Below are 16034 nucleotides of genomic sequence, written 5' to 3'. Positions count from 1 at the left end.
AACATTAAGATAACATTAAAATGAGGAATTTATTACACCTCTGAGAGGATTAAGCTTATCCACTGTCAGTTCAATAGTGTAACCTCCTTACATTAGAACTCAAGATCCAGGAATCGTTTTCTTCTCTTCTCAGCACTTATATCCTTTAATAAATTATTTTCCAAAGTTCCACGGACTGAAGTATTAAAACCCCAGATTTCCTAAATCCAAATCCATGTGTTTCGGGGAATTTCCCTTTCTCCCCTCCTAGCAGACATTGACCAGAGATGGAAATCTCTTGTGATTCCACAATAAAGACCAACTTGAAAAATAAGTCAAAATGGTGACTTTTACTACACACATAAGTAAGTTTAGGTCATTTTCCTCAATGGATTCTCTTTATTTAATTTTAGAACTTATTTGGAGAACAAATGACATTTTAGGTTCACATGTATGCAGAAATATTGAAAATCCATAAGGTTCACAAACTTTGAAGCACCACTGTATTTTATGATGTTTGAGAGACACAATTATTGGTTTTCCTACTTCAATCTGCTCTTTTAACCTCTCATTTCTTTGTTTTTTCTTTCAAGGAAGAATTAAAAGGATATGATTTTCTTTCCCAAGTTTGTTACCAGGGCAGGTACTATGACAGGTATCTATGAATGCATTATATTGTTTTTCTTCCTTGAGGGAAAAAAAACAGTCCAGTTGCCTTTTGAAAAAAGCATCTTTGAGACAACTATGGCCTGGATGACTGAGAATCTCTTCAGATATTATACCGTAAGAACTAATTCATGACAAACTATTAAATTTATTGGAAATGCTTCATGAGAGTTTTCTTTTTATTTCATAAATCCATTAGTTGTTTTCAACTAAAACAAACTGCAAAAAGGCTATTTCCTAAGAGTAACATTTCCTTTTGGCCTTTTAAATCCAGAATTGACATTCACCTGATATTTAAAAGAACTGCAGGCAAACTACTATGAAAAAAGAATATTTTTCATTTCATTTTAAAAAATCCAGTGAACTTAAGACCAAGCTGCTTCAAGTTTCATTAAAGCCAGAAAACAATATATAAGACCAACGCATTAACAAATTGTCAGCAAATGGGGCGTGGGGGGGGGATGTTCCTAGGAGGGATGCGCAAAGAACATCAGGAATGTATGCCAACAGTATAGAATCCCAGCAAGATCATTGAAGGCATGAAGGTTTTCCAAGCTACCCAAGCTACCCAGCTGAAGTAGCAGACTTCTACATTGGGCAGCAGCGAAATATAAGAAGGTGCTGGAGGCAGATTATTTCATACTGCACAGGATAGACAAGAAAAGCTGACTAACAATATAGTTCTGGCTGAGGGCCCCCTCAGGTTGGATGCTCCTCAACATAAGACTGAGAAGTGCTGAGAATCTTTTGAATGATTAATTGTGTTCATGGCATGGCTAATTTAAAGCTTTCAGGGCATCTAATGTAGATGCCAGTTTCCACGCAGGAAAAGAAAATCTGAAGTTGCAATGATAAAATTACAGTTATAACATGGAATCGAAGAAGCATAAATCTGGTGGATGTTCAGCATACCGAAAGATGAAATGAAGTTGATTAAATACTGTGTTGATATCTTAGACATCAGATCACTTAAATGGGCTGAAATTGGGTGCTTTCAGACAGAAGATTATGCTGTTCACTATTTGGGCACAAAAAATAAAGAACACGCTAAGCTTTCAGTTAGGTAAGATGACAACAAGAACAATACTTGATCACAGTGCAATTAAAGATCGAATAGTGTCAATTAGATATTGCAGATCACTCTTTAAGTGATAGGACAATTATCCAAGTTAATTCTCCAACCACTGATGCAAAAGAAGAGGAGGTTAATGGGTTTAATGGTCAAGTTAAATTTGAAATCAACAGAATATGCAAGCAAGATGAACTGCCTGCTGGAGGCTGGATTGCCGAAGGGGAAAATATTGAGGATGAAGATGTAATTTGACTATATGGAGCAGGGGAATGACTTATCCATTTCTGCCAATGATTTTTCATTGCTAACATAGTCTTCAAATAACCAAAATGATATCTATAAACATGGACATCACTACTTGCCACATGCAGAAATCAAACTAACTATATTACTAGTATAAGGAGATAGCAGAGCTCAATTATAACATCAAAGACAAAGCTAGGGGCTGACTGTGAAAAAGATCATGAGCTGCTCATGATCTTTCATAGTTAAGCTAAAGTGAAAAAAAGAAAGTCAATCAGACTCCATGATGTAATTTTGGACATATACAGTAGCCACCATTTTTAAGAACATCAAAAATCAAATTGAAGCTTTAAATCTCATTGGTAAGGAACTAGAAGAACTATGAAATGGATTCAAAGGATGAATATGAAAAGAGAACAAAAAACTAAACAAAGCAAACTGGATATCTGAACAAATATTCCCTACTTGTACTAGAAGATGAAGTTAGATCACCATCCTGGTCATTACTAAATCAAAACAAATGGATATTTTTTTCTAAACAGACTCCATGGCTTGAATATCTGGTATCTCCTTTCCACATGGGGCTCTAATCTAGCACTATTTTGCTAGAATGTAAAGTTAAAGATATTATACAATGGTTGCATATTCAACTATCCTTTCTCTGGTATTAGTATGAAGACTGACCTCTTCAATGGTCTCTGTAATTCTCCAGATTTGCTGCCATCCTTTTGGTTAGAACCTTTACAAGCTCTTCTTCTTGCCATATTTCTATAGATACTCCATCAATTCCTATTCAAGCTGGCTTTAGAAAAGGCCAAAGAAGATGAGACATTATTACTGCTGCACAATGGATAATTGAGAAAGCCAAAGAATACTAAGAAGAAGTCAATATGTATTTGACTGATTATAGAAAGATGTTTGGTTCTGTTGATCATATCAAACTGTGGAAAGTGTTTAGAAAAATGGGTATCTCAAAATACCTCATTTGTTTTCCTGCAAAATCTGTGCCTAATGTATTTTTTTCTTTTCTTCACTTGCAGAACAGAGAGATTGGAGAGAAAGAGATTGCAAGAAAGTAAGCTGTTTGCTCTTCTACACACTGAAAGCAATGGAATTGTGACAACAGTCCAGGGAAGGAAGCCATGGCACACTGTACAAACAGATTACACTACTCTCTTTAAATCCCTTCTCCAAATTCTCTGCTCTGCAAAGAAGCCAGAGAAAGGATCTGGCAACACCTCCCCCCAAAGAGTGGAAAGAGATTTCAAGAAAGCAAACTGTTTTTCTATTTATTTGTTTGTTTGTTTGCAAAATTTATTGGCCACCCGTCTTACCTCAAGGTAACTCTGAGCAGCTTACAATCATAAAAAATAAAAAGGATATAAGCTAAAAACATAAATAAGTTAATACAAAAAGCCAAATATTGCAGCCCAATTAAAAGATGGGGAGAGCAGGAACAGGATGGGGGTAGAAGTGGGACCTGTTAATCCAGGGGTGTCAAACTCGCAACATCACGTGACATCGCGCAACGTATCGGGCCGGTTTTGCCATTGCCGGCAATGGGGTGGGTGCGGCTTCAGTATGATGAAACTGGCCCTTGGGCCGGCAGTTTGACACCCCTGTATTAATCTATCAACTTCACTGTGATACTCCCCCATTGGAGCCCCAAGATAACTGGAAGAACCAGGTCTTTACATTCTTATGGAAGGTCAGGAGGATTAGAACTGACCTCACTCCAGGGGGCAAGATGTTCCAGAGAGCAGGTGCAACAACAAAGAAGGCCCTTCTCCTGGATCCCACCAGCTAGAATAATCCAGCTGATGGGCCGACAGCATGCCTTCTTTGCCAGCACAGGTGGGAGAGGAGAGTCCCAATGGGATGAGATGGTCCCTCAAGTAGCCTGGACCCATACCACGAAGGGCTTAAAAGATGATTAGCAACACCTTGAATTACACGTGGAAGCGAACCAGCAGCCAATGCAGTTCGTGGAGCGGTGGTGTTACATGGGCAATTCTCAGGGCCCCAAGAACTGCCCACGCTGTTGCACTCTGCCCCAGCTGTAGCTTCTGAATGCAATGTGATTGCATTGGCAGTGGGAAAGGGTTAGGTAAAGGAGAGATTGCCTACAGAAATTGTTGGCTTTTTTCTCTCTCTCCCCTCGCAGAGCAGAAAGACTGGAGAGACAGAGATTTTAAGCTGTTTATGTGGTGCACTGAGGCTGCAATTTCATTGCTTTTGATGTGTAGAAGAGCAAAGCTGAAGGTATGAAACTGACTAGTCTTGTCTCTTTCCAGCTGGAAAGCACAATTGTGATCACATGATTTTCTACTAAGCCACTGTTTCACTTAGGGTTAAGGCTTCAAATAGGATGATTAAGGGAGGACTACCTATATGCTGAGTATGAGGAAAGCTGGACTGAAAAAGGTAAGAATAATTTTAAAACTGGAGGAAGAAATATAACTAACATGCTTGCGGATGCAACTTTGACAGCTGAGAATGCAAACAATGTGCAAGTTCTAGTAATAAATGACAAGAAGCACAGAGACAAACTGGGACTAAGATTAAACATAAAGAAGACCAAACTAATTACAACAGGTAGAACAACCAGGATAGAAGTGACAATAAAGATCTTGAAGTGATGGATAACACCTGCATTTCAAGTTCAACCATCAACAGTAAATAAACCAGTAATCAAGAAACATCCTGCAAATCACCACTTCCTAGAGCAGCCATGAAGACCCTGGAAAAGATATTCAAATGTCATGATGCACCTACACCTACAAAGATCAGAATTGTGCAGGCAATGCTTTTCCCTGTGACACGCTGTGTTAAGTACAGGTTAGACTTCGAAAAGGCAATATATAAAAATCAATGGTACTTTGAACTTTGGTGTTGCAGAAGATTCCTGAAAATACTAGAGACAGCCAAGAAAATAATTATCAAAACGTATCAACCCACAACATTTTCACTCCAGGCACAAATGTCCAGGCTCCAATTTGGATACATTATGCAAATACAAAGCTCTCTGGGGATATTCATAACGCTAGCAAGTGTGGAAGGAAAGAGAAAAGGACAACCAGCAGCAATGAGTATATTATTGGAAGACCTGAAGGGCCATCCTGGAGAAAAGTATTTATGTGGTCACTAGGAGTCAATACCAATTTGATGGCACACTATCAATTAATCTGCTAATCTACTGATTAATCAAAATATGTTAGCAACATAATACAAAAGTCTGAGATGCTTCAATTTACACATTGTATTATTTAAATTTTACTTAGTTTTATTTCTGAAAGCCAAAACAGTACCATTCCACATGTTCATTGGTACTCTCATTAGGCAATTACATTCAGACAATAGCTACTTTTTGCTTGGAAGAATCTAGTGAAAATAGCTTAACTTAACTAATATACAGGTAGTCCTTACTTAATGACCATTTGTTTAGCAATTGTTCAAAATTATGATGACACTGAAAAAAGGGACTTACAACTGTTCCTCACACATGATAGTCACATTATCCCTGAAGTCACATGGTCATGATTCAGACACTTGACAACCCCTAGAGCAGACATGTCAAACTCACGACGTCACGTGACGTCGCACAACTTATCGGGACAGTTTTGCCATAGCCAGCAATGGGGTGAGTGTGGCTTCCGGATGACGCGTCCGGCCCGTGGGCCGGCAGTTTGACACTCCTGCCCTAGAGTATTTACAACAGTTGCAATATCCTGCGGTCATGTGACCATCATTTGTGATTTTCTGAACTGGTTTCTGACAAGCAAAGTCAATGGGGAAGTTGGCAGGGAAGGTTACAAGTCAGTATGTCTTGCTTAAAGACCACAGTGATTCATGTAATGACTGTGGCAAAAAATGTTGTGAAACTGAGTGCAGTTACATGGTGCCTCATTTAACAAATGTACTGCTTAACAACAAATTTTCTGGTCCCTTTTGTATCAGTAAGTTGAGGACTACCTGTAACAAATTAAGATTAAAAAAACAGAATATATTTCCAAATCAAATAATTATTCCATTCTATTTCCAAGGTTTTTCTTTTTTTACCTTTAATAATATGAATACCAGCTAAGCCGTTAAGAGCACACACCAATTGACGATGAGCTTCTTCACATTCTGTCCGACATTTTTTCTGCAGAGATGTCAGAAGCTCTTCCATTGTCATTGTACTGGAACAAAGAACCAAACATGAATGAATGATAGACGTAATTCTAGCAGCTATCCAAATTACTGCAGAACAAAGAAGGAACAATGCTCCTGACCACAGACTTTGCAACTTGCACACAATTTGCACAATATGGGAGAGATCATAAGTGTGGACAGAGAATGTAACTAATTTAAGTAAAAGTAACTGATCAAGGCTACAACATCATCAATTAACAATAGTTGAGGTTGCTAGAACAGCAAGAGCCAGAACTTTGTTATCTCCCTCAACACCTGAAACAGTAAAAGAGGAAGTAAAAAAAAAGACTGATCAACAACAATGAATAGTTAAAATAACGTAGGGAACAACAAAGCAAAAGCAGGGAAAACCATATATTCCTAACTATTAGGATGCCAAAATGACAAAAGCACTCTGCGGCACACTGTGGAGCGCAGGTGGGGAAGGAGACATTGTAGCTCCACATGAGTGCAGGCAAGCATGCGAAGGGGCACTGCAGCACCACGCAAATGTGGGCAGGCATGGAAAGGCATGCTGAGGCATTTGTGTAAGTGAACATGGGAAAGGGCACTGCAGTGCCACACAGGTATGGGTGGGCATGGGAAAGGACACTACAAGAGTGACTTGTGGCCTTCCCTGCCAACTCTATTAACTTTGCTTGTGGAAAGCTGATAGGGAAGTCACCAATGGCAATCATATGACCATGGGATGCTACAACAATTGTAAATGTGAGCCAGCTGCCACGCGCCTGGATCGTGATCACCTGCCTGTGGGGCTGCTGGGACATATGGAACTTCAAGGAGCGGTCATTAAGCATCATTCATTCAACACTGTCAACCTTCAAATACTCATTGAATGAGTAATCAATAACCAAGGACTAATCTAAGATTAAAGCCGCTGTATCCCATCTACACACTTCCTGAAATTACAATGGTTTAAACAACAATTATGGTAAAAGTTAGTAGAAACAGTAGCCTCCAAATACAGGTTTGTATAATATTTCTAGTCCAGTGAGGATCTGAATTGTCAACTACAAATTTCACAATGATGTGCTATTCCTTCCTCAAGAGAAGAAAAAGGAGAAAACAGAAATAGGCAGAAAATTAATTCACTACAATTATTTCTCAGTTGCAGGCCATAATCTGAATTTTAACTGAATTTCATTAATGGTGAACACATTGAAATATTCTTCAACACAATTGTAAATAATTAACTTTGAATGAAGCAGTCAATTTTAGACATTTTCTAACTAAATTATTTGGGTTATTTACTTGTAAATAAGTTACCTTACAGTAACAAATAAACTTCATATCTGATATATGTTTAATCTATTTAAACTACACAGAAAGGAGATGTTGCTTTCAAAAATACAATTGTCTAAAGCAGGGATCAAGCAGCCAGCATGGCTGGCTCAGGAATTCTGGGAGTTGAAGTCCACGAGTCATAAAAGAGCCAAGGTTGCCTACCCCTGGCACTGCTGCCTGGAATATCAGGCAGCAGTATCAGTTCCAAATAAATGCTTGACATTTTTACTTTTCACACAGTAAATTTGCTGAATTTTATTTATTATTTTCAGAGTAGCTATGGAAAGACTAAATATTTATATAGATATATTAATAAGGAGAACCTAAATCCATCTTAAGAAGTGACATTAACCTTTTCTGCAGAGGCAAGAATTCTCCACGAACAGCTTGTGGATGACAACAGGCCTGTCTCAGACGCAGCAAAGGGTACAGAATAGAAGTCACGGTTCTCCTATCCAAGCTGCTAAGTTTGAGAGACCAGTCCAAAATCTTCCTGAGTTTTACCAATGCATCCTGGCAGCACACTTCATGTTGGCGATGATAAAAATGCCTCTCCACAGGAGAAAAATGAAGCCAATGTATATCTTCTGTCTGAGGAGGGATCTGGATCTAACAAAATGAAGCAAAAATAAACAACTAAAGTTTGGGTAAAAAATGTTATCTAAAAAAACATGCTATTAGAACTGAAATGTTTACTTGATCAATCACGTCCTTCTTTGCTGACCTCCACATTATCTTGGCGATGAAATTGTAGAGAGGCTGTGTATTTTTCCTGCAGTATGGTCGATACAGAAGCTGATCCCACCAATATTTGACCCAATAAGGATCAGCACCAAGGAAAAGTACTAATCCATACAAATCTGGTTGCAGAGAAAGAGTAAAGTTTACCGAATGCAGGTGGCAATCTTTCAAAAAGTATTTAAAATTTGATTATTTTTTAAAAAAATATAATCTATTTTAGCTCATCATTAGACAAGTTAAACCTCATTAAGATTGTTTTCTTTTGAGGATGAGGGATTGATGAAACTTGGATAGTATATTTACAGAGACTAGACTTTTTGAAAAATTAAAATGAATAGCCCATCATTTTATAGCCTAAATCATGGATGTCAACTGCTGGCCCATGGGCCGGTTGCATCATACGGAGGCCGTGCCCACCCCAGCTCCGGAATGCAAAAAAAGTCATGATACGTCGCGACACGTCACGTGACGTGGTGAGTTTGACACCCCTGGCCTAAATAATCCACTAGCAATTCATCTAGTATTGCTGGTTTTCAAAATACAGGTCAGCGATCAGTGATATCAACTTAAAAGACATTCACCTTCGAGTCCTCGCTGTACCGGTGTGCCACTGACGCACCAGCGATTGATTCCACTCAAACGGAGTGCCATTTCTGCAGCCTACACAGGATGACAAAAAATACAAGACAAGATTGTGACATGTAGGAACAATATTAAATCTAAGAGCTACCGGTCGGCAGCAAACAGCACTGTAAGATCAAGGTAATATCCAGTGGAGTCCTTGTCCAGTTTAGGCTGATGCAGTATTAGGAGCAGGAAGCAGGAAGCCTTGGCAAAATTGACGCATGCTATCATCACGTGGCTCTCTGAAGATCAACTGGAAACCATACCTTGCACAAAATACAGCTGTCAGGCTGCTGGTAAGTAAAACTTGCTAATGTAACACCTATTTTCTTAGTCAAATACCAACTTCTCAATAACTATACTGATTTCAGACCCAATTCAAAATGCTCATTATTATTTATAAAACATTTACAATGTAAGTTCAGGCTATATTAGAATCTGTTTTCTCCCCATCCTGCCAGAACAACGAGAGAGAGCCTACTCCAGACCCCGACTTCTCTCATAGTGAGGGGATTCCTAAAACAAAAGACAGGTTTTCTCTGTTGTAGCCCCAATGCCATGGAACATTTTAACCCTGATCGATGTGCCAGGCCACTTTGTTACTTGCATTTCACAAGCTTATGAAAAACAACTTTATTCAGGATAGCTTCTTTATAGTGGCAGAATTGCAACAATTTCTTTTTTAATGTTTTATTCATTCATTCATTCATATGCTTTATATGCTTTTTGTGTATAAATGGATGAATAAAAACTATGCTCATAACTAAAGCTTAAGTGTATATATATATATATACTCTTAGGTATTCATTGCTAAATATATCACAGAAGTATTTATAAGATTCACTTATAACAGTTCTACCCCATCCTTCTTTCAGGTGCTCAAACAACATCTACACAATCTTCCTCCCATTTCTCCACACAAGTGACATAGATTAAGCTGAGAATGTGATTGGCCCAAAGTCTCCCGATGAATATTCATGGCTGAGAATGGATTTTAACTGGGACTTCCTGGTGCCATGGTACAATGTGCCTTCAGGTCCCCAAATTCCAAGGTTGGCTAATCATTGTTCTAGACCAGACATGTCAAACTCGCAACGTCACGTGACGTCGCGCAACGTATCGGGCTGGTTTTGCCATTGCCGGCAATGGGGTGGGCATGGCTTCCACGTGATGCGTCCGACCCGTGGGCCGGCAGTTTGATATCCCTGTTTAGTTCATTACAACTGAACTTCTTCTCTTACAGCAAATCTGCCTTATCCCGATCACATTTCCCATAAATCCAATTTTTACTGAATTGATCCCCTGCTTTGCCTTTTTAACACCTATCCATCTGCCATACATGGTATAATTTTTTTATCCCAATTGAATGAGGATCTAAACAGTTTCAGAGGCTTTTTATGCAGCTGTGGAATTTTAAAGTTTAAAGCCCAGAGTTGCTTTGATAGTGAGATGGGCAGTATATAAATTTAATAAAAAAAGAAAGGTCGCTATGGATTTTACTCTGCTAGTCATTGTCAATTATAGGGGGTGGTGCTCATCTCCATTTCAAGTTCATTGAGCCAGGACTGTCCAAAAACATTTCCATGGCCATGTGGCCAGTATGACATCACAAAGCGGTTACCTTCCCAAAGTAAATACCTATTTATCTACTCACATTTGCATGTTTCTGAACTGCTAAGTTGGCAGGAACTGGGGCAAGGTTGGGAACCAACCCTATAGTGTTGTGGTTGGATCTCAAACCTGGGCTGCCAGCTTTCCAGCTGACAAGCTCAGCATCTTAACCACTGAGCCACTGTGCCACCCCCTAAATTAAATAAATAATAAATAAAGTTTATATTTCTGTAAGGTTCCCTGAACTATCTAGGAATAGATAGCGCATAACACTGTAAAATAAAATAGTAATCTTTAAGACAATATCTTCTACCAGCTGCTGGAATGGGCATTTTTAAATTCAATGCTAACAGTTTCATATCTTCTAAACCCAAAGGGCATGTCTTATGCCTCTTAAGATAGCATTAAATCAATCTCTTGCTTTAAGCCATGAAGCTATATAACAGACATCATGACCTACTTCTTTAAACTGTCAGAATACATTATGTAAAGTTATCATTTTAAAATGGATATGCTTCATATCCTCTCAAACCTCCATCAGGGAAAATATTTAAATGCAAATAACTTTAGGGGAAACTCATAATTTACTCACTTCTGAAGGATAAAATGCAAGGGCATATTTACATCTCCATGGTTAAATAGTAGCAGAAGTACCCAAGGGATTGCCTCACCTTTGCAGTGGTACATTCTACCATCTGTGCCTCATCTAGGCAAATTCTCCACCACTCCACAGCTACCAAGGGACTAGGAATGGCCATATAACGTTTCTGGTTTCTGAAACGGCGGCCATCTTCACTATTGCTATGTGGAATGTCGACATAATTCAGCTCACACCGGAGGACGTCATATGTAGTGATCACTACATCCTGCTCTGCTAAGATGTGAGGTTGCAAGAAGCCATGTTTCTTAACTCCTTGATAAACCTGTATGGATTTTGCCAAAAAAATACAAGACAAAGCAAATATTGAGATTTAGAGATTTCATGTAGTAAAAAGTGATTGTCGTTCATAAAGTTAAACCCCTTTCTCATTAAAAAAATTAAAGTTATGGTGACAGCTTAATTATAGTTTAACAGAGTGAAATAAAACATGGCCGAAGTACGTAAAAAGAGCATGACAAAATGTGCTGGTGAGAAAAATACATCTCTTCGAGCTTAAGAGGAACAGCATCCATTGAAACACTCACATAGCATTTCAAAGTTGTCTTGAGTTGCCTGCATGCAGGTGAGGATATACAGCCACCGGGGGCAGGAAATAGTTATTTAAGAAAAAACGCTTCACTCATACGTTTTGCCAATACCTCTATTGACTGCTTCCACCAGTCCTAATACTGAACAAAGCAATTTTACAGTTCCTCTGTTCTACTTTGTTCTTTTTGATAGGAAGAATAATTGTATCAACAATCAAAACTATGTTCTAAACAATTACAAGGAATTGTTTGGGAAGGTATAAATCCAGTCAGCTTCACATTTTTTTCACAAGAGAGATCTAAATGGAAAAAATGTACCACACAAAAAGAGAATTAAAATTTCTTCACAAAATTATACTTAATCCCTTTAATACAGAAATGCATCAAATAATGGTTGATTTTTCTACTGGCCACCTGTAATTTCTGAAGCTTGCTAGCAAATCTGAGAAATTGAATGAAAATATTTTATCCAGATTACAATAAACTTCAAACGGTTTTTGTAAATGTTAGTAATAATGATATAATCATGCAGGTACAGATATATATTGAATAACCTTGTATTTTTCCCCCAGCCTCTATAAAGGTATGTAATTCCACCTGTGTTCTATAAAATAATACTCACAAGAAAATACATTTTCCTTCTGCCTGCTCTTCAGAAATCCACTACATTCTTCGAACATTTACTGTACTACTGTTTTTATAAAGAATGCTTCTTACCAGCACATGAAGGGACGATGATCTCACATGTCTATTAATTTCATCAACCCACTGGTGGCAGATTGAACTTGGAGAAATGATGAGAGTTGCTCCTGTAGGAACTGGTTTCATTGCTACAAGGCAGTGGGGACAGTAAAAGGGCTTGATCTTAAGATTTTCTTCCTTATAATTCACACATTCAGCATGTTGCCATAGGTGACAGTTCAGGCACTGTACCCGAGCTTTATAGTCAACCAGGCCAAGCTCGCCGCAGATGCATTCAAAGCGGTAATCAGAGGTGTTGAATGGAAAAATGGAACCAGGGTGTTGTTTAAAGATGCTAGTGTGTTCTTGACAGACTGAAGCCTGGTCTTCTAAGGCATCCTGCATCTCTTCGGTTTCATCCATATTTTTAGGAACAGCAACACTACAGCATATCTCATCTTTGGATCTACGCATATTGTCAGTTGGCCTACACTGAGAATCTTTAATTTTCCAACGCTTAGAACCCAGGTTTGATTCACTAGTATCTTTGTCTGTTGCACAGTAATCATGATCTTCTGCTGTAATATCTATCACCTGAGGTAACTTTAGGGCATCTGTAGAACCTGCATCCTTATCATCCAATTCTTTGATTTCAGTCTTATGGTCTGGCAATTTTTTCTTTTGAGATCTATTTGAAGTTTGCCTTTTCTATAAATATAAAAGAAACCAAACTGAATTTTCGTAATGCTAATTCCTAATTCTCTGAAATTATGAGGAAGAGCTGGAAAACATCAACTCTGCATGCTGTATTCCAGCCTTCCTCAATCTGACACCCTCTAGATGTGTTCAGACTATAATTCATGTAATTCTCACCAGAAAGAAATTCTAGGAGCCTTCAACACATCTGAAATGCATATCTGGAGAGGCTTGTATCATATGTGTGAGCCACTATCTTTTAACCTTTATACAATACCAAGTGGGCATAGGAGACTATACCTCTTTGGAATATACATTTCATAGTATTGAGTACACTTGGCAATCTCCAAACTGACTTTTTTAAAGCTTACTAGTATCAATTTTCAAGTTCCTTTCCTTCCACAATTCAATATTCTTGTTAATTAAAATTACAGTGCAATTCTCTTATGATTCATTAAAAAGCCTATTCATATTACATTTGATATATAATTTTTTATTTTATAATATTAACTTATAATAACTGGGATCTATGCTCCATTTCAACAAAATTGTGCACAATTCTGTCAAAGTACTTAAAAGATTAGGAACAATTAAGAATCTACTTTATTATAAACTATTTAAAAGAAGTCATGAGTGGGAATGGGAAGTCCAGAAAGATTTTCTAAAAGGTAAGACCTATTTAAGTATTAAGTTATTTAATTTAACATACAGAAAGTCAAAGATATATCAAGGAGGCCCACTTATAACATTCTATACATCATGTAACCCTTTCCCCTATATCTGCAGGTACATCTTGAATACCTACATGGAATAAGACTGGGTTTCTGCATTAGCACCATGCATACAATTGTACTAAGATTATCTTTTGTATAAATTTTGCACTGTATTTTAAACATGATATAACAATGATGCAGAAATATTTGTCATGTATAAGATTCATTTTAAATAAATGGCCTATGTTCCCATAATTTTGTAATTGCTATTCAATGGATCTGGCAGCCTATCTTTTAGTTCCCTTTCCCAAAAAAGCTTCATTATAGCAATGAACATGTATTTAAATAATCCTAAATAATCCCTTTTCTTTCAGCTCACCTGTTTTTTGGATCTATTACAAAACATCTGTTCCTTGTAGTTTCTGCCCAACTTGAAAGAGCCAGCAAGACCATGGCCTTTGACTTGCTCCACTACCTTCTCTGCAATTAATTTTTCCAGAGTTCTTTTAAGAATCCGACGGTTCCTCTGAACATCGTACTTATATATGGAATGGACATACTTAAAAATTGCAACAATGGATGCTCCCTTCTTCACATTCATTTCTTTTACAGCTGTTAAAAGCATTACTCGCAAACCTATATGAAGAATGAATATTTTTGATCAAAACTGTGAAAAGAGATTGCAAAGTAATTTTAAGATTTTATTGTAACACTTAAAAGCTCTGGCTTAATTTTTTGTTACTAGTTTGCAGAGGTAGTTTTTTCTGCTAAACGACTTAAATAGTTTAATTTTGTACTAGCCTCCAGGTCTTTTATTCTCTAATCATAATTCTTCAATTATCACATGTAACCAAGGGATACAGAAAGCATCATACACTTAATAATGAAATTGCAAAAAGATTTGATATGTGTCTTAGTTTCTGTACAAGAGGAAAAAAAACTCTTCAGCCTAAAACAAGCATTTAATCTTATGTGAAGCCACAGGTTTTCCAACGATCTACAACAGTTAACCTAATTCCCTTATGTAACTTTAGGACCTCTCACTCAAACTTTGACTGGTATATCAAAATAATATATATTATGTAATATATATCTATGCTTCTGTTAATGTGTTGTTTCTACTTTATTGAGAAATCCCAAATAGACCCTCAATTAGTTGTGACTGTCACTTATTTTATAGTTTAATTCCTCTTTGTGTTGTTGTAAATGAATCACACCTGCCATCAGTATAAATACTGTGGGGCTTATAAGAACCACCTATGCACTAGGAAAATCTTCTAGCAAAGACTGGAAAAAATAAGAACTGGGGAAAAAATGAAGCAGTGAGCTCTGTCTTGAAAGTTCATTAATTTAAAGAATAGAAAATAATTTTACATTAAGCATATTTGACAGTTTTTCCCCACAGAGCTATCAGATATCTGAGAAAAATGCATGTTTTATTAATGTATAAGTAAATAACTGCCTGGAGGAAATAAAACATCATTTTGTTAGGAATTTGATAGTTCTAGTTTTTAATAATTATGAATACTAAAACCTATACAATTGTGTTTATTTACTTTGAACATACTGTGAGAGAAAGTATTATCAGTACTCTAAATAAATAAAAAGGGAATATTTATTATTTATTTAGAAAACATATATGGCAGCCCAACTCACTCCTAGTGATTCCAGGTGGCTTACAGAAATAAAGCCCGAAAACAAAACCTAATAAACCTCCACATCCTGGCCACAATAATCAAACCAGCCACTTGATGGGCTCCATATCACCCTGGGGTCCCATGGCCCACTGGCAAAACCATCTTTTCAATGCCTTTCAAAAGTGTATCAAGGTGGTTGCCAATCTTATTTCTGCAGGGATGATGTTTCACAGGGAGGAAGCCTCCACAAAGAAGGTCCCTCTTTCTGGTCCCACCAAATGGACCTCCTTAAGAGAGGGGACAGAAACATATCTTGCCTTCCTGCTCTGGTGGGTCAGGTAGATGTAACTGGGAAAAGACGACCTTTCATATAACCTGGCCCCAGACCATGTGGTTTTAAAGGTGACAAAAGGCACCTTGAATTGGATCTGGAAGCAAATCAGCAACCAATGCAACTCCCGCAAGAGAGTGAATTATTGCACAAAACCATGCGGATTTAAGGCATTGGCTTTGTCAATATATATACCGTATTTTTCGCACCATAAGACGCACCTGACCATAAGACGCACATCGTTTTTAGAGGACAAAACAAAAGAAAAAAAAATTTCTAACCGGCGGTGGCGCGGTCAGGTAGGCGGCGGCGGCGCGGTCGGATAGGCGGCGGCGGGCCGTCCGGGAGGCCGCGGGGGGGTGCAGCGGGCCGCA

At 37.8% G+C, this 16034-nt stretch overlaps 1 protein-coding gene across 1 annotated transcript in view; it reads right to left on the bottom strand.

The window, feature by feature from the left end:
* SHPRH (SNF2 histone linker PHD RING helicase) overlaps positions 1-16034 on the bottom strand; it is a 55005-nt gene that overhangs the window by 27078 nt on the left and 11893 nt on the right. Inside the window, exons 8-14 of the mRNA XM_015822364.1 lie at positions 14072-14328; positions 12320-12991; positions 11086-11337; positions 8761-8839; positions 8135-8298; positions 7791-8047; positions 6020-6141 (exon numbers count right to left, since the gene is read on the bottom strand). Coding sequence (XP_015677850.1) covers positions 6020-6141; positions 7791-8047; positions 8135-8298; positions 8761-8839; positions 11086-11337; positions 12320-12991; positions 14072-14328 — 1803 coding nt within the window. The remainder of the gene's footprint in view (positions 1-6019; positions 6142-7790; positions 8048-8134; positions 8299-8760; positions 8840-11085; positions 11338-12319; positions 12992-14071; positions 14329-16034) is intronic.

Source organism: Protobothrops mucrosquamatus, unplaced genomic scaffold, assembly GCF_001527695.2.
Source record: "Protobothrops mucrosquamatus isolate PMUCROS unplaced genomic scaffold, P.Mucros_1.0 scaffold1535, whole genome shotgun sequence".
Classification (NCBI taxonomy): domain Eukaryota; kingdom Metazoa; phylum Chordata; class Lepidosauria; order Squamata; family Viperidae; genus Protobothrops; species Protobothrops mucrosquamatus.
The sequence above is the reverse complement of the archived record's forward strand: the minus strand, read 5'-3'. Positions and strand labels throughout refer to the sequence as shown.